Below are 24705 nucleotides of genomic sequence, written 5' to 3'. Positions count from 1 at the left end.
CAGCAAATGATATCTAAGATTATTCTGGTCAAAGAGCTTTTCTCTTAGTTTACGTTAATCGAGGAGCCCAGCTTCTGGGGGACGGGTCCTGGTAGCTCTAACACATAACGATAAAACCTAGGTGGATATGCCCAAGGAGGACTCTTCCTTTGGTTCCCTCACATACCTTATCACAGACATTACAAATATAGCAACACTGAAATAATAGATGTACGAATCCTTTGACTCAGCAATTCCACTTTTAAGAATTTATCCTACAAATATATTTATACATGTACTCAAAAACATATTCAAGGATATTCATTACGTTATTTATAGTGACAAGGCAGGAAATAATCTGTGGGTGGCAGACACTGCTACTTATCCACCAATATCCTTTCTTTCTGTTTTCTCTTTAACAGCAGAACTCCCAAGTTAGCCAAGTACATAGCTAATTTCCCAACAACCCCTGCAGGTGACAGTGGTCACCTGATGAAGTTCTGGACAATGGGATAGAAGCCAGAGCTTCTGGGTGATACGTAAAGGGAATGACATGCATTCTCTTCCCCGCTTCATGCTGCCTGGGAAACATCTGAAGGAAGCTGGAACAGCCACTCCAAACTCACATATGGAAGCCCTGTAATAAAGGACCAGAGATCCCCCTACCCACTACCATGTATCTCTGAGCTGTTCCATAAAAGAGAAATAGATTTCTATTTTGTTTAAACCAGTATATTCTGGGGTCTTTTTTTTTTTCCAGATGCTTATACCATACTCTGATACACATCCCGAATGTCCACTAATAAAACACTAGATAAATAAATTGTGGTATATCCATATACTACCTGGCCATTAAAAAAGAAAAGGTAGATTTCTAAATACTGACATAGCAAAACCTCCAAAATATGTTGTTAAATGGAAATGCCTAAATCCCACTAATAGCAGTTTCTCAACCCTAGCAAAATATTAAAAATTACATAACAACTGTCTTGAAAATACCTAAGTGGGGCCGCATCCCAGATAAACTGAATTAGAATACCTGAGTATAAATACGTCTGAGTCCAGATACTGGTTTTTTTTTTAATGGGAATTTTTTAAATGGAAATTAGAATCAGTCAGAGTTGAGAAACACTATGCTAGAGCATGAGGAAGCCGCATTACAGAAAGAAGGCAGAGAAATTTCACTCACCCTCTCTTACCACTCTTCTTCAACCCCTAATTCTACCACATCTACAAGGTATAAGGGATTCAGGACATGAGCAGGGGCCACTAGGGAGGGGAAACAAAAGCCCAGAGTCACCTCAAAGGGGCTGCCTTTTTCCCTGGCCAGATTTGTGTTCTTAGGCCTTTCATGGAGAATTACCATGTAACATTTAAATGTAGGTGACTTGCCTAAGATCACCAAAAGATACGTACCTCTAAAGAACCATTCGCTCTCAATCCACTGTTCTTTTTACAAGCTCATATAAACATTTATTTGGGAGATATAATTCTTCCTCATGATATATAAAGTCATGACTTTCATATTTCACTAAGAAGCCTAACAAATTCCTCAAAAGACAGAATGTGACTTAAAGCTGCAGCAGAAGGTCACCCAGACAGCCAAGTGCCATAAGCTCCAACACTGAACAAGAAGAATAAGGGCATTTCTTTTACAATGATTTCAGCCCAAATAAAAGAAGGGTTTTACTGTAGCTTCTTCTTATTTTCTATATTATTTATTACTACCCACTCTGATTACTGATTCAAACACCCTACATCTGACAAAAGATTAAGCCAAAGACAAGTGCCTTACTAATTTGTTGGACAAACACATTTTTTTTTTTTTTGCAAAGTAATCTAACAGCATGGCTGTTGAATGGAGAAAAATAATTATAGCAGCTTTATATATATATATAGGGCATTAATTATGTGCCAAGGACTGTCCTAATCACTTTAGTAATATTTTATCACTGAAATCTCCTAATAATACAATCAGGCAAACACCGTTACTCCAGTTTAAAGATAAGAAAATTCAGGCTGAGAAGTTAATAATTTAAGGTCACCTGGCTAGTAAGCTGAAGAGCGGGAATTCAAATCACGAAACTAGACTGTAATCGTCACTCTGCTCCTGTTTCCAAAGTCTACCTGTAGATCATTGCGTAAGGGCACAATAATGATTAGAGTCTCTCCAATGTGAATCAAATACATGGGAAAAGAGGGACACCTATTTACCTCTTCTTTTCTTTCTAACTCTACAGATAATGCAGTTTAGCATTACCTCCTTCATGAGAGACAATCTCCTTTTCTCAAGATTAGAAAGTTCCGGTTTCTGCTTCTTCCATTTTCTCTTCAAAGCTTTTTCTTGGAGCTCCCAGTGTACTAATGCTCTATTCTTCGATTTGTGTATTTCATGACGACGGATCTATATGGAAGAAAAAATATATAAAAGAATGTTTCAGGAACAAAGAACTTGCCTATTCAGATGGTAGGACAACCTAACCTAGTTCAACTTTTTTTATTTTTTCTAGTCCAATATATGTATATTATATATATATATATAATATATATTCACAAAATTTTCTCCATCTCCTAAATTTTCAAAAATGATTTTTTGAAAAACAAGTATCTAAAACTAGTAGACCTAGGGAGTTCCCTGGTGGCCTAGTGGGTAGGATTCTGGGCTTTCACTGCTGTGGCCTGGGTTTAATCCCTGGTCAGGTACTGAGATCCCACAGGCCACGTGGCACGGTCAAAAAATAAATAAATAAAACAAACTAGTAGACCTAGCTAAAACACAAAATGAAAGAATATTAATTTCTACTTCTTTTGTACAAGACTATCCAATAAAGCAGTGTTTTGAAAACTGCATCTTGGGACTCACTTAATGGGTGGTAAAATAAATTAGTGGGTCAAAACCAACATTTTTAAAAAATAAAATAGAATATAGAATAGAAAATATTAAGAACACATTGCACATAATAAAAGTTAAGAATTCTTTTGTTAAATTTTTCAGTTACGTATGTGTGTACATGTACAATTATAAACACACACACACACACACACACACACACACACACACACACAGACTGAGTATGACATAAAAACCACAAAATCCACTGAGTCATCTCTGGCAAAGGCACACCCATTCCATGATATTCACATCACCACCAAGAGCTCACAATGCAGTGTGTTTATAGCCCTGTAATGGCTGCATGTGGAAGTGGGTCCATGGAGATGCAGGACTCCAAGGAAGTGGAATTCCAGAAGCAGAAGCAGAGATATGAGCCACAGCTTAAGAGTTAGAAGGGAGGAGTTCACTAAGGTGGCTAAGGAACAAAAGCAGATACTGGCTTTACAAGCACTCTAGTATTCAGAACTATGAATATGAACAAAACCTGTATGTCATCTGATAAAATGTACTACTGAATTTGCACCATGTAAATATGAAATCAGTCCATTAAGAGACTAACAAGCAAATATTATGTAAGGATTCTGATTCACAAAGAACAAATGAAGATGACATTTTTGAGACAATCAGGGAAATCTGAATATGGATTGGGATTAGGTAATACCAAAATATTAGTGTTACTTTTGTCAGGCATGATAATGGCATTGTGGTTATATAAGAAAATATCTATTTTTTTTAATGCAAACTGAATATGTAGGCACAAAATGACATGTCCTCTGGGCTTTGCTTTAAAATGCTCCAGTGAAGAAGCAACGGGTAAGATAAATGAAACAAGTATGGCAAAATTTTCATAACTATTATATCTAGGTGAACAGTATATGGGAGTTCTTTATACTTTTGTCGCTATTTTCATGTGAGTTTGAAATTTTTCATAATAAAAAAATTTTAAGTCAGTTGGGCATCATTATTATCCTCAACAAACATTTAATGAGTACCTACTACGATTAAGATTCCTAGGCCCACAAAGACGTATAAGATACTGCCTCTACCCCTCAAAAACATTAATAATCTGCCCAGAGAGATTGGACATATGCATATAAAGATAAATGACATGCATTAGATAGCATATACTCAATGCCTTATGTAGGTAGTAAGTACAACAACAGTTCAGAGAAGAAAGCAACTGTTGGGCAGCTTCAAAGAGTAGGACTTCAAACTTACTACAATAATCAAGAGAGTATGGTACTAGCATAATGATAGACATACAGATCAGTGGAACAGAAATGAGAGTCCAAAATAAACCCTTATCTTTACAGACAATTGATTTTCAACAAGGGTGCTAAGACAATTCAATGTGAAAAGAACAGTCTTTTTAATAAATGGTGCTTAGACAATTGGATATGCATTTGCAAAAGAATGAAGGTGGACTCCTACCTCACACCATACACAAAAATTAATTCAAAATGGATGAAAGGCCTCAACATAAGAGCTACAACTTTAAAACTCTTAGACAAAAACATAGAAGTAAATATTTGTGAACCTTGGTTAGACAATGGTTTCTTAGATATGACACTAAAGCTACAAGTGACAAAAGAAAAAAATTAGATAAACTGGACTTCATGAAAATTTAAAACTTTTATGATTCAAAGGATACTATCAAGAAAGCTAAAACACAACTAACAGAATGGAAGAAAATATTTGCAAATCATATATCTGATAAGAAACATATCCAGAATATATAAAGAACTCCTACTACTCAACAATAAAAACACAAATAATCCAATTTTATTTTTATTATATTTTATTTTTTATGTCCCTCTCTTTATCAAGCCCAGTTCATAGTTGTCACATATTTCCTCTGGAAATTTTTAAATAACTAAGAGACTCGAAGAGACATTTCTCCAAAGAAGATACTACAAATGGCCAATAAATATATGAAAGGATACTCAACGTCATTAGTCATTAGGGAAATGCAAATCAAAACTACAATGAGATTCCACTTTATACCCCCTAGGAGAACTAAAACCACAAAGATGACAATGACAAATGCTGGCAAGGGATGTGGAAAAATTGGAACCCTCATACATGCTGGTGAGAATGTAAATGGTGCAGCCACTTTAGAAAACAGTTTGGCAGTTCCTCAGAAAGTTAAATACAGAGATATCATATGACTCAGCAATTCTACTTCCAGGTGTACACCCAAGAGACTAAGAGCATATGTTCACACAAAAACTTGTACACAAATATTCATAGCAGCATTATCTATAACAGTCAAAAAGTAGAAACAACCCAAATATCCAACAACTGATAAATGGATAAATAAAACATGGTATATCCGTAAACAAAATAGTATTTGGAAATAATAAGGAATGAAGTACTGATACATGCTACAACATGGATGAAACTTGAAAACATTATGCTAAAAGAAAGAAGCCAGATATAAAAGAATACATATTGGGGCTTCCCTGGTGGCGCAGTGGTTGGGGGTCTGCCTGCCAATGCAGGGGACACGGGTTCGTGCCCTGGTCTGGGAAGATCCCACATGCCGCGGAGCAACTAGGCCCGTGAGCCACAACTACTGAGCCTGCGCGTCTGGAGCCTGTGCTCCACAACAAGAGAGGCCGCGACAGTGAGAGGCCCGCGCACCGCAATGAAGAGTGGCCCCCGCTCGCCGCAACTGGAGAAGGCCCTCGCACAGCAACGAAGACCCAACACAGCCAAAAATAAATAAATAAATATTTTTTTTAAAAAAAAGAATACATATTATATTGCATTTATATGAAATGTCCAGAATAGGCAAATCCATAGAGACATAAAACAGATTAGCTGTTGCCAGGGATTGGACGGGTGGAGCATAGAGAGTGACTGTTAATGGGTAAAGGATTACTTTTGGGGGAGTGACGAAAATGTTATAAAATTAGAAAGTGATGATGGTTGCATAACTCTGTGAATATACTAAAAAGCAATGAACTGTACACTTTAAAAGGGTAGATTTTATGTTATGTGATTTATATCTTAATAAAACTGTTTAAAAAAACAAACAAACCTATAATAAAAGCTTTTTTTTTTAAAGTAAAACTTGAACTAGGATAAGGAAGCAAAGTAAGATTTGTACAGGAGGAGAAGAAGGTAGGGAAACTGTTCCAAGTAAAGAGAATAGCATGAATTGGGGCTCAAATGTGGAAATGTACATGGCATGTTCAAGGAATAAATTATAATGTATGTTTGTATAGGGAAGTAATGGTAATTAATGCCAGTGATATCTACAGATAGGAAAAGACGATAACTGTGTACAGGAAAATACTGGACTAGAGAGCTCTGAACTGTAAACCAAAGCTATCTAATGAAATTCTAACGCATGCTAACTGATATGCCTAAGTAAAATAAGGAAGCCCAGGACATACACTTTTTGATTTTATATAGATATAAGCAAGATTAAAAATAACTGAACAACTTCTAAGAAGTGCCTCTGGTTTCTATTCTGTAGGTTAGAAGTATCAAGTATCAAATATCAAATAAGACGATGAACAAACGACTTAACTTTCGATAGTAAACTTACCAGATCTTCAGGAGTTGCCCGATGAACGGTTAGATCAGTTACAGTGTTCTGCAAAAAAAAGATGGACTTTCTTTAAAAAGCAAAAGGTTTCTTACAAAATATTAGTATATGCTGAATTTTAATGGCTGAAAACGGATTCAAAATCCTAAGACCAAAAAGTCTTTCCTTGAGAATTAAATTCTCAATTTAAATATTAACATGGATTACTTTTAGGTGTCTTGTAGAAAATAACTGACTATTTTTAAGTGTCTCACAGAAATTAAGCACTAAATTCACCAAGCAAGCATACATTATATTAAAATAATGAAAACAACCAGGTAGTACATAATTCAAAACGAGTTAGTTTAACTAAAGTTATAGTTTTCAAACTATATTTCATGGAACAAGGCAACTCTAAAGATTCCTAAAATATAAAGTGTGATCACTACAGAGAGGTTCAATTTGTGCCCATGCCAACACCTTAAGCATAGAACCTATCATAACGAGAGACAAATTTTGAGGGTATTGTATAATTTCATAAAATGTGAAAACAGTCACTCAAGTAAAAGGGCACTAAACCAAATGGCAGGGCTTCCACATTGCACAACTCCAGGTGGTTCCGTTGATATCACAGGCCATGTAAATAGTGCCCCTTGGAATTGTGCAGTGCACAACTTGCACAGCTCTGAGTAGCAGCCCTGCAATTTGGTCCTTTCCAAAATGACTTCAGCCATTGTGTTATACAGATTTGATAAGGCGGGAAAAAAAGCAATGTAGAGTTTTAATTCTAAGAGAAATACAGAGAACTGAGCCTAGTGAAATAGCTTCTGATGTATTCAAAGACTTAACCTTTGGGCCACAGTTTGTATCTAGCTCAAGTCTTTTATATACTAAAACTGTTATTCCTTCCATATTGATTTAGAAAAGTACAAGATACAACGGTAAGATCATGAGAATTGGTTTTTTTTGTTTTTTGGGGGGTTTTTCTGGCTATGCCACATGGCTTATGGGATCTTAGTTCCTCGACCAGGGATTGAACCTGGGTCCTCAGCAGTGAAAGTGCCAAGTCCTAACCACTGGACCACGAGGGAATTCCTGAGAATTGTTTTTAATAATCATAATAAAAATTCAGGCATATAAGTAATATGCTTGGAATTAGTTTTCATGGGAGAAAATATAATTTCATTTATACTACTATTGCTTAAAACTACAGTTGACTCTTGAACAACATGGGTTTGAACACAGATCCAATTATGTGTCGATATTTTTCAACACATACTACAGTGCGACACGATCCACAGTTGGTTGAACCCATGGATGCAAAACCACAGATACAGAGAGCCAACTGTAAAGTTATATGTGGATTTTCGACTGTGCAGAGGGTCGGTGCCCCTAACCCCCATGTTGTTCAAGGGTCAACTGTATTTTCTTCTGAAATTGCCTTTAAATCTAATTTACAAGCCATTTCAGAAAATGCCTCAATATTTTCATCAAAACAGTATTATTCAGTTGATCTCTCCTTCCTCATTTACCATTCACACCAAATGACCTATAACTCCTTTCAAGTTCTATCTACCTTCAAAAAACAAAGTTTTTTTCCACCACTGGAGATAATCTCAAGTAAATGAGGAAGGCTCTGAATGCAATTTCAAATAATGGTTTTCAATTATGTTTTGAGCAACAGCAGCATATCAAAATAAATATGGAACTTCCCAAAGTAACCACTCTGAAGGGGACAACTTATGTTATCATGTGCATTTTTTCACCTTTTAATCAGTATCATTACCTTAGAGTCATATCCTTATACTATTTTATAGCCAATCACATGGCAACAAAGCAATCTAAACATAGAGAAATCCCCCTGCCCCACTTTCTAAGGCTGTCAGTTTGCCCAGGATACCTGGCTAAGGTGGTTGGCCACAACCCAGAAGATTCTAAGTCCAAAAGAATCCCTAAGATCCAAACTAGTCCCTGACCAGTTAATCTTCACAACAGAAAGTAAAAGTACCCAAAGTCTCATGGTCCAAACCAAAGTACCCAGCTCCAAAAGATAAAAATCCCCTTGATAATACCAATTGGTACTCAGGGTAGGAGCCAGGGATCATGTCTCAGATACCTGAGACCTGTCTTACATCTTACGAGAACCTTTGTACCGAAATTGACAAATCTCTGGAGATGAGCAAAAAACAATTCGAGGGGTAAGAGAGCAAGGATCACCCACTTTTTCAGTCAAAAATGCCACTCACATGATTATGATATCACAGGTTGCTATGGGCAAATCTAAAATATGTACCAAAAAATTTCAGATTTCAGGTTAACTAGAGTTGCCTTAAAGCAGTGAGTTTTCAAAGTAGAGGTAGGGGGACTTTTTAAAAACACACTTCCCACTCACTTAAGATTTCAGTTCTTAAAAAGAGGTAGAGCTATAGCCTCAGCATGCATATTGTTTAAAAACTCCCCAAAGGCATCTGCTCTTCCCTCCAAGACCTAGGATATTGGGTTGGCCAAAAAGTTCATTCGGTTAAAGAATACGTTGTTCAATAAAGTTCTTGGTGAAAATGAAAAATGTCTTTTATTTTTACTTAAAACGAAACAAACGTTTTGGCCAACCCAATAACATGCCCAGAAACCAATTCCACCGTATCGCATGCTAAGCCCCATTCAGAGCACCATCCTGAGTGACTAAGGTCATGTCATCACATTTATTCCTTCCATGTAATGTTATACTGTGTATTATCCCACCTAGACTTACATCCCATTCTTGCTTTACTGACATTTTCTTCTTTACTTTCAGTGCTTTCCTTCCTCCTCCATGGGGACCGTAACGGTTCACTCTGACAAATGACATCTAGGAGTAATAATCATATCAAATTTTAAAAATACATGAAAAACTAATAATTAATCATCACCACAGAGGGAAAAAGATATCTAAGAAAATAAATTTTAAAACATCAGAAGAGAACTTTAAGTATAATGAAAGGAACAAGCTACCAAAAGACTTGGTTCTTTCACTTCACAATGATTAGAAAGTTGATACTGATAACTATGATAAAAGAGGTTTCAAATCAACAAATTAAATATATGTGATTAATAAAGAACCCTAGGAATGAAGCAAGTATGACCTAAAGCAGAGATCTATCTGACAGCAGTCATAAGCATTGTCACCTGTTACACAAATTCGCAATGAATAGAGGAAATGTCAATCACATGTGAACAATATGAATGTAAGAGAAGGACAGCAAGAGATAGTTGGGGTTCTTTTTTAAGCATCTAACACTCAAAATCACTACCAGACACATACATACTTACCTTAAAATAAAGGTGGTTAAATTTTAGAGAATGAATGAGTTATGATACGATCTCTAGTATATTTTTCACATAATACTAAATGGGGGTGATTATTGATACTAAACTAGAATACGAAAATGGCCAACAGTTGCTTGGCACTTTTAAAATGCAATGTTAAGGACATTAGACTAAACATCATACAAAATTAGAAAAAGACTCACAGTGCCTGAACACTAGGATTTGAGAATACATATATGATTTTTAAAAAGCAACACATATACATGACTCCAATTCCAGAACTTCTTTAACATCTAAATAATTACGGAACTTTCCAGCTGACCCCCTTACTCCAAATTATCCTAAAACAAAGACTCTAGTATTTTCCTTAAGTACATCTATTAAAAAAAATCATTTAGTCTACTGTGAATAAAGATGACTAAATGCAAGTATTTCTCAGGAATTGGCCCTCTGTCCTATAACTCTTAGCAACCACATTCACTCTTTAAGCATGGTATCTAATTTCAGAACGTACAATCCAGCAAAGGAGATAAGTCACATACAAGTTAGAGAATAACATTTAAGTGTTATCATAGTGATGGTGATGATGGCGATGATGATGACAGTGGTGGTGGTTATAATGATGGAATTAGCTACTAAGTACTTTCTTCAAGCCAGGTACTATTCTAAACTCTTCCCATATATTATCTCCTTTAATCCTCACACTAATCCCATGAAGTATTTACTATTTGTTACTCATTTTACAGATGAGAAAACTAAGGGACAAAGAGTTAACTGACTGGGAAGGTCACACAGTAAATTGCAGAGCCATATATGCCATTTTAAAAGATATGGAATGGAATAGAACCAAGAGTCCAAAACAAAACTTTAAACTTATGGTCAGTTTACATTCAACAAAGGTGCCAAGAAACAATTCAATGGGGAAAGAACAGTCTTTTAAAGTAATGGTGCTGGGACAACTGGATATCCATATGAAAAGGAATGAAGTAAGACCCCCTACCTCACAACATGTAAAAAAATTAACTTAAAATGAATCACAGACTTAAATGTAAGCTAAAAGTACAAAACTCCTAGAAGATAACATAAGCATAAATTTTCATGAACCTTGGGTTAAGCAATGGTTTCTCAGAAATGACACTAAAAACACAAGCAACCAAAGAAAAAATAAATTGGACTCCATCAAAATTAAAAACTTTTGTGCTTCAAAGGACACCATCAAGAAAGTGAAAAGACAACCAAAAGAATGAGAGAAAACATTTGCAAATCATATATATAATAAGTTACTTGTATCCAGAAATATAAAGAACTCTTACAACTCAACCACAAAAAATCCAATTTTAAAATGGCTAAGGGGGCTTCCCTGGTGGCACAGTGGTTAAGAATCCACCTGCCAATGCAGGGGACACAGGTTTGAGCCCTGGTCCGGTAAGATCCCACATGCCGTAGAGCAACTAGGCCTGTGCGCCAAAACTACTGAGCCTGCACTCTAGAGTCCGCAAGCCACAACTACTGAGCCCATGTGCCACAACTACTGAAGCCCACGTGCCTAGAGCCCATGCTCTGCAACAAGACAAGCCACTGCAATGAGAAGCCCACGCACCGCAACGAAGAGTAGCCCCTACTCGCCGCAACTAGAGAAAACACACGTGCTGCAATGAAGACCCAATGCAGCCAAAAATAAATTTTAAATTTTTTTAAAAAAAGAAAGAAAAAATAAATAAATAAAATGGCTAAGGGATTTGAATACACATTTCCCCAAAGAAGATACTACAAATGGCCAATAAACATGTGAAGAGATGTTCAAGATCACCAGTCATTAAATGCAAATCAAAACCGTAATGAGATATTACCTTACACCCACCAGGATGGTTATAATCAAAAAGAAGTAAATAACAAGCTTTGGCGAGAATGTGGAGAAATTGGAATCCCCATATATCACTAGTGGGAATGCAAAATGGCATAGCCACTTTGGAAAACAGTTTGGCAGTTCCTAAAAAAGTTAAACAGAGTTACTACTACATGACTCAGCAATTCTAGTTCCACATATATAGCCAAAAGAATTGAAAACTTATGTCCACACAAAAACTTGGACATGAATGGTCATAGCAACATTATTCTTAATAGACAAAAAGTGGAAACATCCCAAATATCCACTAACTGAAGAAGGGATAAATAAAATATTGTATATCCATATTCTATAATATTATTTAGCAATAATAAGGAATGAAGTACTGACACATGCTACAACATGGATGAACCTTGAAAATATTATGCTAAGAGAAAGAAGCCAGACACCAAAGGTCATAAATTATATGATTCCATTTATATGAAATGTCCAGGATAGGCAACTCCATAAAGACATAAAGTAGATTAGTGGTTGGGAGGGTCTGGGGGGAGGAGGAAACGGAGAGCCACTGCTAATGGGTACAGGGTTTCTTTTGGCAGTGATGAAAATGTCCTGGAATTAGATAGCTGTGATGGTTGTAAAACTGTGAATATACTAAAAAACTCTAAACTGTATACTTTAAAGGGCTAAATTTTATGGTCTGTGAGTTATATCTCAACAATGCTGTTATAAAAAAAGATATGGAAAAATATAATGGTTATTCAAAAAGGCTTTCTTATGTATTTTACTCTTTAACCACTTAGATCTTCGATTTACTTGGCAGAAACAAAGGGGAATCATAAAATGTCAGTATATCTAAATGATGAATTATGTATTCATTAAAATTATATTATGAAGAATGTAGGAAAGTACATAGAAAGTTCAGTGTAAAAAGTAGAATACAGAACTGCACATATAGTATATTCTCATGATGTTAATACACACACAATACTAATAAAGCACTTACCTGTGCTAAAAGCTTCACATTTAATCCCACAACCCGATGAGGCACATACTATCCTCAGACACACTAGAGCATAGTAGTTAAGAGTACAGTCTAAAACCAGACTGCCTGGGTTCACATCTCAGCTCTGCCACTAGCTGTAAAATGGAACTAATTAAATGCACAACTGCTCAGAACCCCTGCCCAGCACATACTAAGTTCTACTTAAGGATTACTAATGATTATGTCAGCAACAATTATTAACCCCCTTTCCCAAATGAGAAAACTGAGGCTTTTGGGATATTGCTCAAAGTCACAGAAATAATAATGCACAGAGCTGGGAGCTGACACTCAAAACCAGATCTGACTAATTATGACTAATTATAATAATGCACATTCTAGAAAACATTACTAGAATTAAGTTATCTCTGGTTGGTTCTATATTTTCCAAACTTTCTACGATGAACTCGTGTTACTCTTAAAATACTTTATTTCAAGTTATTTAAAATATTATACTTTTCCACCAGCCACAATTCTGAAAAACCATCCCTGAATCTGAAGTACGCAAAGGTTAAGTTCACAATGGTGTAACAAAGCTGCTATCCTATCTCTGACCTTCCCTTCACCAACAAACTTCATGAAGGAGAGGCCTATTTCAGCACTTGTATTTACTAAGCCTCAGTTATACTTCAAACTTTTATAACACAGGAACCACCTATGCACTGAAAAGTGTTCTCTTGAACATCACCAGTAAAGGTGACCATATTTTTCTTGACCAAAGATCAGACTTCGTGGTCTAACGAAGGGATTCTGTGCCATTTACAGGAACCAGGTATCATAAGGGAGCTATAGTTTACATGCTGAAATGTAAGACTATAAAGATAGTCTGATGGTTTACAGTGCCAAGATGTCAAATAATAAAATTAGCATAACCCAGAAAATCTAGGCTCATTGGGAGAAAATCTAAAATACTAATAGCTTCCTAATTGCTAAAATTATTGGTCCCTTATTTCTCAGGCCCTTTCCATCTCTAGAGACGCCCACTCCTGGAAGCTCGCCCCTCCCTTGGCTTCCATGACACTCTCTCTCCTGGTTTCTCTCCTATTCTTTTCTCCTTTTCTTTTCAGGCTAAGACAATACTCACATACTATGTAATCAAGGATCTTCACTCAGTTCTATCCCAGTCTTCTTTTCTTTCCATTGGACACCCACTCTCTTTGTCCAATAATTGTTTTTGAGAGTCTACCACATGCCAGGCACTGGCCGGGCACTGGAGATACGATAGTAAACAAGTCTAACATGGCACCAGCTCTCATGGAGCTTACTTCCTAGATCACCAAGGGGAATTCACATCTTCCCTTAGTTATCTCACCTACTCCCTTGAGCAAAGCTATCCATGTACTGGGAACACAAACACGCTGTGAAACTTAGTCCCAAATCAAGGATGCGTACCTTTCCTCAAAACACCTAACACTCATTTCCAACTGGCTTCTGTGCACATCTCTCAAATATCTCAAATACAGTATGGCCAATATACAGCTTAGCATCCATGGCCCCTCCCCACCAATGTCTAGTTCTTGATATATAACTGGCTTGCTCAGTAAATGTCTGCTGAATAACCCTGAAGTACAGAATTACCTTTCTTCCAGTTGCTCCAGTTTAAAACCTTTGCATCACCTTCTCTCCCTTCTTGTCTCAAAGCTAATCAGATACCAGAATCTATTCATTCTTTCCCTCAAACATCTCTCTCATGTCCCTCTTTTTTCATCTTTACTATGAATGTTTTTGTCCAGGTTCTCATTATTTCCCCTAATTAATCTTCCTTTCACTCATTTGCTCGCCCACTTCATCAACCATCTATTATTTCAACAAGTATTTTGAAAGCACCTGCCAAGAGCTAGGCACCAGATACAGCAAGAAAGTGGAATAACTCTGGACCCTCACAGAGCTTAGCTTGTCCGACCACAATTAAATAAGTAATTGCAATAAAAGGCTAACGTTGGAAGTAAATTCAGTGTCATAGAAATACCTAACTTACTCTACACAGTGAGAAAAGGCCACCTCCTCCCTCTAATTCCCCTAAAAATATTTAAGCTGAGAGCGGAACTATGACTAAAAGTTAGAAGCTGGGGAAAAAGTGCTCCAGGTTGGGGTCGGGGGAGGGCACTTACAAAGGGTTTGAGAGGTTCAGTTTGACTAACAAAGATTTGTGAGGGTAGGAAGGCTAGAAAGAGGATAAAAAAGAAAGGCAGAGGCCAGATTATGGCCTTGTGAGCCAGCAATTTGAACAAGGTCAGTTACGATGGGATTTAGTAAAACCACTCTGGCTAGTAGAAAATTGATCAAAGGGAAACAAGACCTCTTTCCAAACACTAGCCCTCCAATCACTCCTACCCAGATATATGGATAGAGTATAGCTCCCAAAACTTTACTTCCTTCCTCAAAAGATTTTAACAGCGCTCCCCTGCAGAGAGGAATCCAGCTCAGCTCGGCACTCAGACACTCTCCCTGCTCCGTGCAGCCCAGCTGACCTTTCTTTGCAGTCATTTCTCCTCTCACATCTCCCACACATCCTAAAACAAAGCTCTCGCCTTCACATATAGTTCCAGCCGTTCCTTACGCTCTGCTTGGAACACCCGTCACACTTTCACTCCCTTTTCCACGGGGTTAACTCCCACTCACTCTTCAAAACTCATTCAGGCGGGCCTTCCTGATAAACCCTTTCCTAACCTTCAAATCGACTTAAATGACCCTCCCTGTTCCCAAGTACCCCGGGTAGTTTGTCTCTCTCCCACGAGACCGGAAATTCCTTGAAAACTACATTAGGGCACCCCAATTTCTAGCTCTGCGCATAAGTGCCCGAAAGCGGTGCGCACGCGCACACTCAGGATGCTCCTGGGGGAGCGCGCTAGACACAAACACACCCAGACAGGCATCCTGACACGCACACACACTCGCAAAACACATGGAGTCGCGGGTGCACTTTCTGTAGTAAGGATCCTCAACCCAGGCGCCTGGATCTCCAGGGAACAGAGAGGAAGACGCCACGACCGTTCGCCCCGCCCTGTAGCCCCGGTCCCTAAGATTCTGTGGGGCGGGCTACAGGCCTCCGCCCCGTCATCGCAACCTGCCTTGCCGTTTCCTGACTGCTGCCTCCACCACGACTAAAACTCCAGACTCCAGAACCACCCGGCCGGCCACAAGTTAACACAGCCCGCCGCTTCCGGGATGTTGCCTAGGTTACCGGAGCCCCGCCCATTCCGTTGCGTACATCCGGCGAGGCCAGTGCGCAGGCGCCTCCCAAAATCTGGCTTGCGCTATGAGATAAAAAGGCTCTTTGCGCGTCTTGCGTTGGCGGCTTGTCGGCAGGGTTCCGGGCATAGTTTTGGAGGGTAGGCATGTAGCATTAGCCAGGTTCTTGTGAATTCTCAGAAAGAAAGACGTTGCTCCCCACACCAAACTTCACGTCACACTTGCTTTCACCTCTATTTATTCAAAAATATTTATTACTACCTACCAATGTGCCAGAGACTATGTTATATTCAGCGGAGTCTAAAAACAGGCAAAGTGCCTGGCCTCAGGAAGCTTACTGTGTAATAGCAAACAGTTACCAACAATACAAATGTCAAATTAAAACTGTGACAAGTGCTAACAATTAGGCATACTAACTAGATACTAAACTTACAGGAATAATTGAATTACTAGGAAAGCTGAAAAGCAAGGATGAGTAAATTACCAGGGACGGATAAAGCTTTCCTGCAGAGGAAGCCACATATGCAAAGGTGTGTGGCAAGTACAAGGGAGTGGAAAAAGTCCAGTACCTCTGGTGTTGGTGTAAGGAAGGCTGCCCTAATTGGGCGGAGCCAAGACAGGCAAAGCTGTGTATCCCATGTTAAGATCTTCACAGAGCATTTCATTGGAAAACAGAGTTAATTTGCTCCAATAATACAACCTCCTTCAGGTCCCGGTTTTCTACTGTTAAGACACACCCATACATGGGCCAGCAAATACACATTCAACACCTTCTAGATGCAAAGAACTGCCTTCTAATAGTTTCCACTCTAATTGAGGAAGTTTGATGTAGTTATATTCAACGGTCAGTCAATATAATCATCCCCTGCATACATCTGCAACTCCCTGCCCCTCTCTGAGTTACTGAAAACTTGGCAAAACCACAATCCTGGCTATTTCAACACTGTATTTACTAAGTGCCTGAACCTTTCCAGATGAAACTGGAAGATGAAAAACACTCAGCCATGCTGACTTTAAATTCATGATCACTAATTTTAAGTGGGCCTTTAAAAATGACCGAAGACCACAGTACCTTTCCCTGCTCTATTAATTCTCCTACCCTCCCAAATGACAACTTTATACCTTCTCTCGTGCTCAACATCTCTTCCTCTATCCTCAGTCTCAGCCAGTGACCTTGCTCCCTACTTCATTGACAACACTGAAGCAATCGGAAGAGAACTTCCATAAGCTCTCATCACTAATTCAATCCTCCTATCAGCATCTTTACCCACCAACCTGCCTTCCAGAAGCTCAACAAAATCCAAACACAAACATGAAGAACATTACATCAAGGTACATAATAACCAAATTCAGTGGTAAAGAAAAAAATCTTAAAAGCAGCAAGAGGGAAGACATTACAGAGGAACAAAAATAAGGATAACATCATATTTCTCATCAGAACTATTGCAAGCAAGAAGACAGTAAAACATCCTTAATGTATTAAAAGAAAAATACCTGTCAACCTAGAATTCTATATCTGTCAAAAATATATTTTAAAGATGAGGATGAAATAAATATGCTTCCACACACAACTGATAAAATTTATCACCAGCAGACCCCCACTATGAGGAATGTTAAAGTAGGTACTTCGAGCAGAAGGAAAATGATACCAGGTGGAAATCTGGATCTACACAATGACAAGCACTGGAAATAGCTACAGGAGTAAGTACGTAAGATTATTTTTCTTATTATTTAAATCTCTTTAAAAGATAGTTGACTACTTAAACAAGTATAATGCAAATGTACTGTGATGTTTATAATATATGTAAAGGCAAAATGCATGGCAACAATAACATAAAGTCCAGAGGAAATATATTGTTGTAGGCTCTTATACTATTCTGATGTGTTATAAAATCACTTGAAGTTAGACTGTGACAAGTTAAAGATGTATTCTATAAACCCTAAAGCTATCACTAAAGTAGTAAGAATTACAGCTAAACGAGATGATATCTATAAAAGAGATATTATAAAAGAGATAACAAAAAACAGTTGATTAAAAGTAGGCAGAAAAGTGCAAAAAAAGGAAACAAAGAACAGATGAGAGAAATAGAAAAAAACAGCAAGATGATCAATACAAATCAATTACTACATTAAATGCAAATAGTCTAATCACCTCAATTAAAAGGCAGAGATTGTCAGATTAGATTTTTTTAATTGCTGCCTATAAAAAGAGACACACATTTATCAATAATATAAAAACACAAGTAGGTTTAATGTACAAGGATGGGAAAAGATATATCATGCTAACACTAATCAAAAGAAAGCTGGAGTGGCTTTACCAACGTTTGATGAAGTAGATTTCAGAGTAAAGAATATTATCGGGGTAAATAAGATCATTTCATGATGGTAAAGGGGCCATTAAATCAAAAGTATACAACAATTCTAAACATTTATGCACCTAATAAGAGAGCTTCAAAATAAATGAAGCAAAAACTGATAGAACTGCAATGTGAAATAAAGCCCACAATTATAGTCAGAAATTTCAATCCCCCTCCCTGAATAACCTATAATACAAGTAGGTAGAAAATCAGCAAGGTTATAATAGGCTTGAAAAACATTATCAGCCATCTTGACCTGATTACATATATAGAATATTACCTCCAACAACCAGCAGAATACAAATGCTTATCATATGTATAGAGAATTTTTAGCAAGATGGACAATAATCTGGACCATAAAGCAAGTTTCAATAAATCCAAAAGGATTCAAGTTATACTAGCTATGTTCTCTGACCACAATGGTTAAATCCAAGGAGGAAAGAAATAATAAAGATTAAAGCTGAATCAATAAAATAGTAAAGCAAAAAACAATAGAGAAAACCAATGAAACTAACAGCTGAATCTTTGAGATGATTAATTAAATTGATGAACCTATAGACAAATTGATCAGGGGAAAGTTACATATAAATTACCAATATTGGAAATGAGAGAGGTGACAGATTCTACCGATACTAAAAGAATAATGTAATATTTTGAACAACCCTATAGTAATAAATTCAACATCATAGGAAAAAATGGACAAATTCCTTGAAAAACATAAATTACCAGACTTTCTCAAGAAAAAATGGATAACCTAAATAGCCCTATATCTATTAAAGAAGTTAAAGTTGCAATTTAAAAAAAAAAAAAAAAAACCTTCTCACAAAGAAAAATACAGGTCCAGATGGCTTTACTGGTGAATTCTACCAAATATTTGGGGAAGAAATATTACCAATTCTACAGAAACTCTTTCAAAAAAATTGAAGAGTTGAAGAGGAGGGAATAATTTCCAACTCACTCTATGAGGCCAGCATTATCCTGATATCTAAATCAGAGAGAAGTTTACAAGAAAACTACAGATGAATATCCCTCATGATTATAGATGCAAAAATTCTTAGCAAAATTTTAACATAACTCATTTAATAAAATAATTATGCTGAGTGAAAGAAGCCAAACAAATTTTAAAAAGGGTATATACGGTGTGAGTCCATTTGTGAGTCTCTAGAAAATGAAAGTTAATGTAGTAACAGAAGACAGACCACTGGATGCTTGAATAGAAAGGAAGCAGAGAGGAAGTAGGAGAGAGATTTAAAGGAAGAAGAAAACTTTAGAGGATGTTGAATATGTAGAAAATGGTTTCATGAGTATGTGTGTCTATAACACAGGTGATATATATGCTTTAAATATGTGAAGTTTGTTGTGTGTCAACTGTACCTCAAGAAAGCTATTTATTTAGCTTTCTCTGGGTGGTCCAAATGTGAGCCAGATATGCTCCCCAAGCCATAAGATGCTCTACTTCTGCTTAGTCCACCTCCAGTTCCCCCATCCCAAATTCTCATCAGTATTTCTGAAGTCTTCCCTTTATTTCACTATAAATCTTTCCCACTTCCCTCTTGTCTTTGAGTCTCCGCCAAATGCAAGTGATGGTGGATGATCCTTCCTATATCAAACGCCAAATAAATAGTTTCTGTTTATTCTCATGTCAATAGTCTTTGTTTCCACAACTGCTTCTATTTTTTATGACACTGATTTTTTTTTTAATATGGAGAAGATTCGTCTTCAGTACTACTATGAGAAGAATCATACATTTTATATATTCTGATTTTCAAAATGTAAAAATACCTAAACTGGGATATAAATCATATAGATCTCTGGTTGGTTATGAGGAACAAAAAATAGGGAAGCTGGCAGACATGACCAAATCAGGACAATTCTGGGTTGATTGTTGCAGAGGTTATGGTTTGGCTTCCTGGACTGACTGCTGCAGAGATTGTGGGTCAGGTTCTACTGTTATATATCACCTGGCCATTGTCTGTTTGAATATTCAGTCACAGACACCACCATGACTAGCAAACAAGAGATCAAGAGCAATGCAACTGTCCACCACTGCTCATGCCAATGAGTTGAGACTGATTTCTATTCCTTCTAGAGCTTAGGTAGTATCATTAATAACTTCTGCCAAAGTTAATGATAACTTCATCTTATAGTCTTTTCTATTTGTATAATTCTCACCATTGAGAAGACTGCTCTGATTATTAGGATAAACAATGAGTCAGCAATTCCTCCAGGTAGAGTACCTGAACAATCAAGGGTGGTCTCCTTTTGTAGCTTGCATTTGAGTCAGAATTTCCATCCTTGGTAGTTTATAGAATTAACGTCTAGGTGTATAAAGAAGTCTTGGGATGCTATTACTAAAGTGGATAAAATCTTAGTCTGAGGCAAACAAGACCATGTGTTCTGCCTGCAAAGGAAGTAGTAGCCTATAGGGGCACATGGAGATCCGAGAAAAAAGATTTTATCGTAAAATGAAGTCAGAACCAAAAACTTACATATTTAGATCTCTATTAGTCTCTTCCAAGTGGCAAGTATTTGGCCCATCACCCTACAAAGTTTGTTGAATTCAAATTTAGAATTACCTGGGGTCTGATCAATAGATTGTACTAATTGATTCTTTCTCTGGGAGAAGGGAAAATAGCAGAGTCACAGGTTAATGTGTTTAATGTAGTTTGTCCATGTAGGTGCAAGTGGAATAGCCATTGGCTATAGTTCTCTATGATCTCATTTGATGCTAACCTATACGTTTTCATTGTGAGAATCCAATGATGAATGGCATATCCAACAGTCAGTAAGGCTGAGGGCAGAGGGTCCTATTTGGGACAATCTAAGAAGAGTGACTATGTTCTGATCCAACAATTATAATAAAGAGGGGGGGAAAGGAGAGAAGGGAGCATTCTGGGTAGAAAACATCAGTGATCTATATAGTAATAGAGAAGGAGAATATCAGTAAGTCGGTCAAAAACAAAACAACAATTAGACAGGGGTCCTGGTACAATGTCTTAGTTGGAATCTGTCCATTTTCCAAGGCCATGTGCTTATTCCAAAGGACTTTGGTCCATTGTCTATTTCCAAAGATCATCTGCTTCTAAAGGATCTGTGATAATCCTCAGCTTGAAGTCCCCTATTGGAGTACACTTCCAGTTATATGGAACTCTGAGTTGCTTATTTAGCTGTGAAAAGTTAAGTCAAAAATTGACTTACTGAAGTTTCACTAATATATTTGTTGTGTTAAAGAATGATTAAAGAAGACAACTTAGGTGATACAAACAAACTTTACTTAACACATCATGAAGTAGACAATCTCCTTTTGGAGAACTGTAAAATGGGGTAGAAGGAAGGAAGCTTTTACAGGATAAAGAAAGAACAGGAAAGAGAAAAACAGAAAATATCTGATTCGCTGGGGCCCCACAGTCAACCATGTTTGGGTGAGAAGGCCAAGAGCTGGCTTGCATTTGGGGATTGACCGAGTAAATATATTGCATTTCTGGTCAAGTGGAGCATTTAAAGGGATGCGAAAGTTATCTAAGTTTCAGTTTACTAATGTGGCATCCCAGGCAGGAGTGGCTCCATCTTGGGCCTAGAAAGGTATTTCAACAGTTATTAACAGTACCTAATAAGGTCCCTTCCAGTGAGGTTCAAGAGAGGTTTTTCCCAGTGTCTCTACCAATAGATGAAATTTCCTAGTTGATGATCACGAACAGCCAATTTAAGAAGCGTCATGTGAAGCTGGCCTTAACGTGTCCATTATAGGACTTGCAATATTTTGCCACATCTGCTTGCAGCAGAAAAGAGTCTAATATCAGGGGTGAAATTTCTAAAAGTATGTGCCTTCCTGTTAACAGTTCATAGGGATATAACCAATGTGTCACTGAGACATATGGCCAAAAGGGCTAGTGGGAGTACCTCTAACCAAGAGAGCTCAAGAATTTCTGAAAGTTTTGCTAATTTTAATCTAAGGATTCCATTGGTTCTTTTCATCTTTCCAGAAGTTTATGGGTGGTAAGGACAGTATAGTTTTTGAGAAAGAGTGATGCCATACAAAGTTCTTTTATAGTAGTTCATGTAAATTGTATGCCTTGGTCACTCGATATAAACGTTGGTATACCCCAGATTCGAAACACAAAATCAAGCAGCTTTTTAGAGACTGCAAAGTATGTTCAGCAAAGAAGATTTTCAGCAAGAAAATGCTGTAACCCATCCTTAAAATAAATAAATCCCATGGAGAGTGGGAGCTGGATAAAATCTATCTGAAGGTGTTCAAAGGGTCCTGGAGGTTTGGGTTCCTGGCCATGCCTCATCTTTACAGTTTTTCCAGGATTATGTTGTTCACAAGTAGCACATGTCCCCAAAATAATCTCAGCTGTCTTTTAACGTTTTCCCACCAACATTGATTTAAGATAGTAAGCAATATGTCTTCACCATGATGCGTAGTTTCATAGAGAAATTCAGCTAATATCCACTTGAAATCATCTGGTGCCACCAAATTGTCATCTTGAGAGTCTCAAGGATTATCTAAGTGAAGTATACACCACATTTCTTCCATTCTTCCTTTTCCAAATCATGGGCTGGATTTTTGATGTGGATATTTGATAATGGCTTCTTTGTCTCAATCCAGAGATTTGTCTTTTAGGGGGTTAGTTAGTATCATAATCTTGGTTAAGCCTTCTTGTTTGGCAAAATGATCTACTAGAGCATCTCCTTTAACTTCCATTTAATCTTTTTGTCTCTGTTACCATGGGCCTCAATCTTTACAATAGCCATTTCACTGGGAAGTTGAAGTGCACCTAAAAATTTCTTAACTTGTTGTCCACTTTTGATGGGAATTCCAGCAGAAGTGAGAGAATCTTTTTGTTTCTAAAGCAGCATGTACTACTCCAGAAGCATACCTGCTATCTGTATATGCGTTTATTCTCTGGTCTTCGGCTAGTTGACAAGCTCCAATAAGTGTTATAAATTCTGTCGTCTGGACTAACTTTCCCTCAGGTAGAGGACTCTCCTGTAATGGAGAGTTGAGATTAGTGATAACATTAGCAGTGGCATGATAATTTCCAGTTTCGATTTTGAAGTATGACCCATCAACAAATACTATTCTCAAAGGGAGAATTCTCAAAGGGAGAATCCCCTCTAATAAAGCTGAGCGAGGTACAGAAAGTCCCTTGCTGAAGCAAGACGATTGTGAGGTTCCCTTCCTGGTAAGGGCAGGAGAGTGGCAAAATTCAGAGTGTTGTGAAGTTAATAGTAATGTGAGAGGGAGAGGGCAACAGAAATTCATAAGAGGTTAACTGATGGACTTAAAAGTGTTGTGTGGAGACTGGTTCAAGATGGCGGAGTAGAAGGACGTGCTCTCACTCCCTCTTGCGAGAGCACCGGAATCACAACTAACTGCTGAACAATCATCGACACGAAGACACTGGAGCTCACCAAAAAAGATACCCCACATCCAAAGACAAAGAAGAAGCCACAATGAGACGGTAGGAGGGGCACAATCAAAATAATATCAGGGCTTCCCTGGTGGCGCAGTGGTTGAGAATCTGCCTGCCAATGCAGGGGACACGGGTTCGAGCCCTGGTCTGGGAAGATCCCACATGCTGCGGAGCGACTGGGCCCATGAGCCACATTTCATGAGCCTGCGCGTCTGGAGCCTGTGCTCCGCAACAAGAGAGGCCGCGATAGTGAGAGGCCCACGCACCGCGATGAAGAATGGCCCCCACTTGCCGCAACTGGAGAAAGCCCTCACACAGAAACGAAAACCCAACACAGCCATAAATAAATAAATAAATAAATAAAATAAAAAATAAAAAATAAAAATAAATAAAATAAAATCCCATAACTGCTGGGTGGGTGACTCACAAACTGGAGAACACTTATACCACAGAAGTCCACTCACTGGAGTGAAGGTTCTGAGCCCCACGTCAGGCTTCCCAACCTGGGGGTCCGGCAACGGAAGGAGGAATTCCTACAGAATCAGACTTTGAAGGCTAGCGGGATTTGATTGCAGGACTTCAACAGTAGTGGGGAAAACAGAGACTCCATTCTTGGAGGGCACACTCAAAGTAGTGTGTGCATCGGGACCCAGGGGAAGGAGCAGTGACCCCATAGGAGACTGAACCAGACCTACCTGCTAGTGTTGGAGGGTCTCCTGCAGAGGCAGGGGGTGGCTGCGTCTCACCGTGAGGACAAGGACACTGGCAGCAGAAGTTCTGGGAAGTACTCCTTGGCATGAGCCCTCCCAGAGTCTGTCATTAGCCCCACCAAAGAGCCCAGGTAGGCTCCAGTGTTGGGTCGCCTCAGGCCAAACAACCAACAGGGAGGGAATCCAGCCCCACCCATCAGCAGACAAGTGGATTAAAGTTTTACTGAGCTCTGTGCAACAAAGCAACACCCAGCTCTACCCACCACCAGTCCCTCCCATCAGGAAACTTGCACAAGCCTCTTAGATAGCCTCATCTACCAGAGGGCAGACAGCAGAAGCAAGAAGAACTACAATCCTGCAGCCTGTGGAACAAAAACCACATTCACAGAAAGATAGACAAGATGAAAAGGCAGAGGGCTATGTAC

The 24705-nt window shown here is 38.1% G+C and overlaps 1 protein-coding gene across 9 annotated transcripts in view; it reads right to left on the bottom strand.

Moving 5' to 3' along the window:
• Nucleotides 1–24705, bottom strand: part of SPICE1 (spindle and centriole associated protein 1) — a 178664-nt gene that overhangs the window by 55109 nt on the left and 98850 nt on the right. For 4 of the 9 annotated variants that reach the window (XM_082460165.1, XM_082460172.1, XM_082460173.1 and 1 more), the window contains exons 1-4: nt 15673–15789; nt 9160–9255; nt 6429–6476; nt 2240–2383 (exon numbers count right to left, since the gene is read on the bottom strand). In XM_082460165.1, the coding sequence (XP_082316291.1) occupies nt 2240–2383; nt 6429–6476; nt 9160–9255 (288 nt within the window). In that variant the 5' untranslated portion in view covers nt 15673–15789. The other 5 variants (XM_082460167.1, XM_082460168.1, XM_082460169.1 and 2 more) reach the window with 4 other exon arrangements.

This window comes from Balaenoptera physalus, assembly GCF_965194825.1.
Source record: "Balaenoptera physalus genome assembly, chromosome: 4".
In the NCBI taxonomy this organism is placed as follows: Eukaryota; Metazoa; Chordata; class Mammalia; order Artiodactyla; family Balaenopteridae; genus Balaenoptera; species Balaenoptera physalus.
This window is presented reverse-complemented; position numbering and strand designations above follow the sequence as displayed.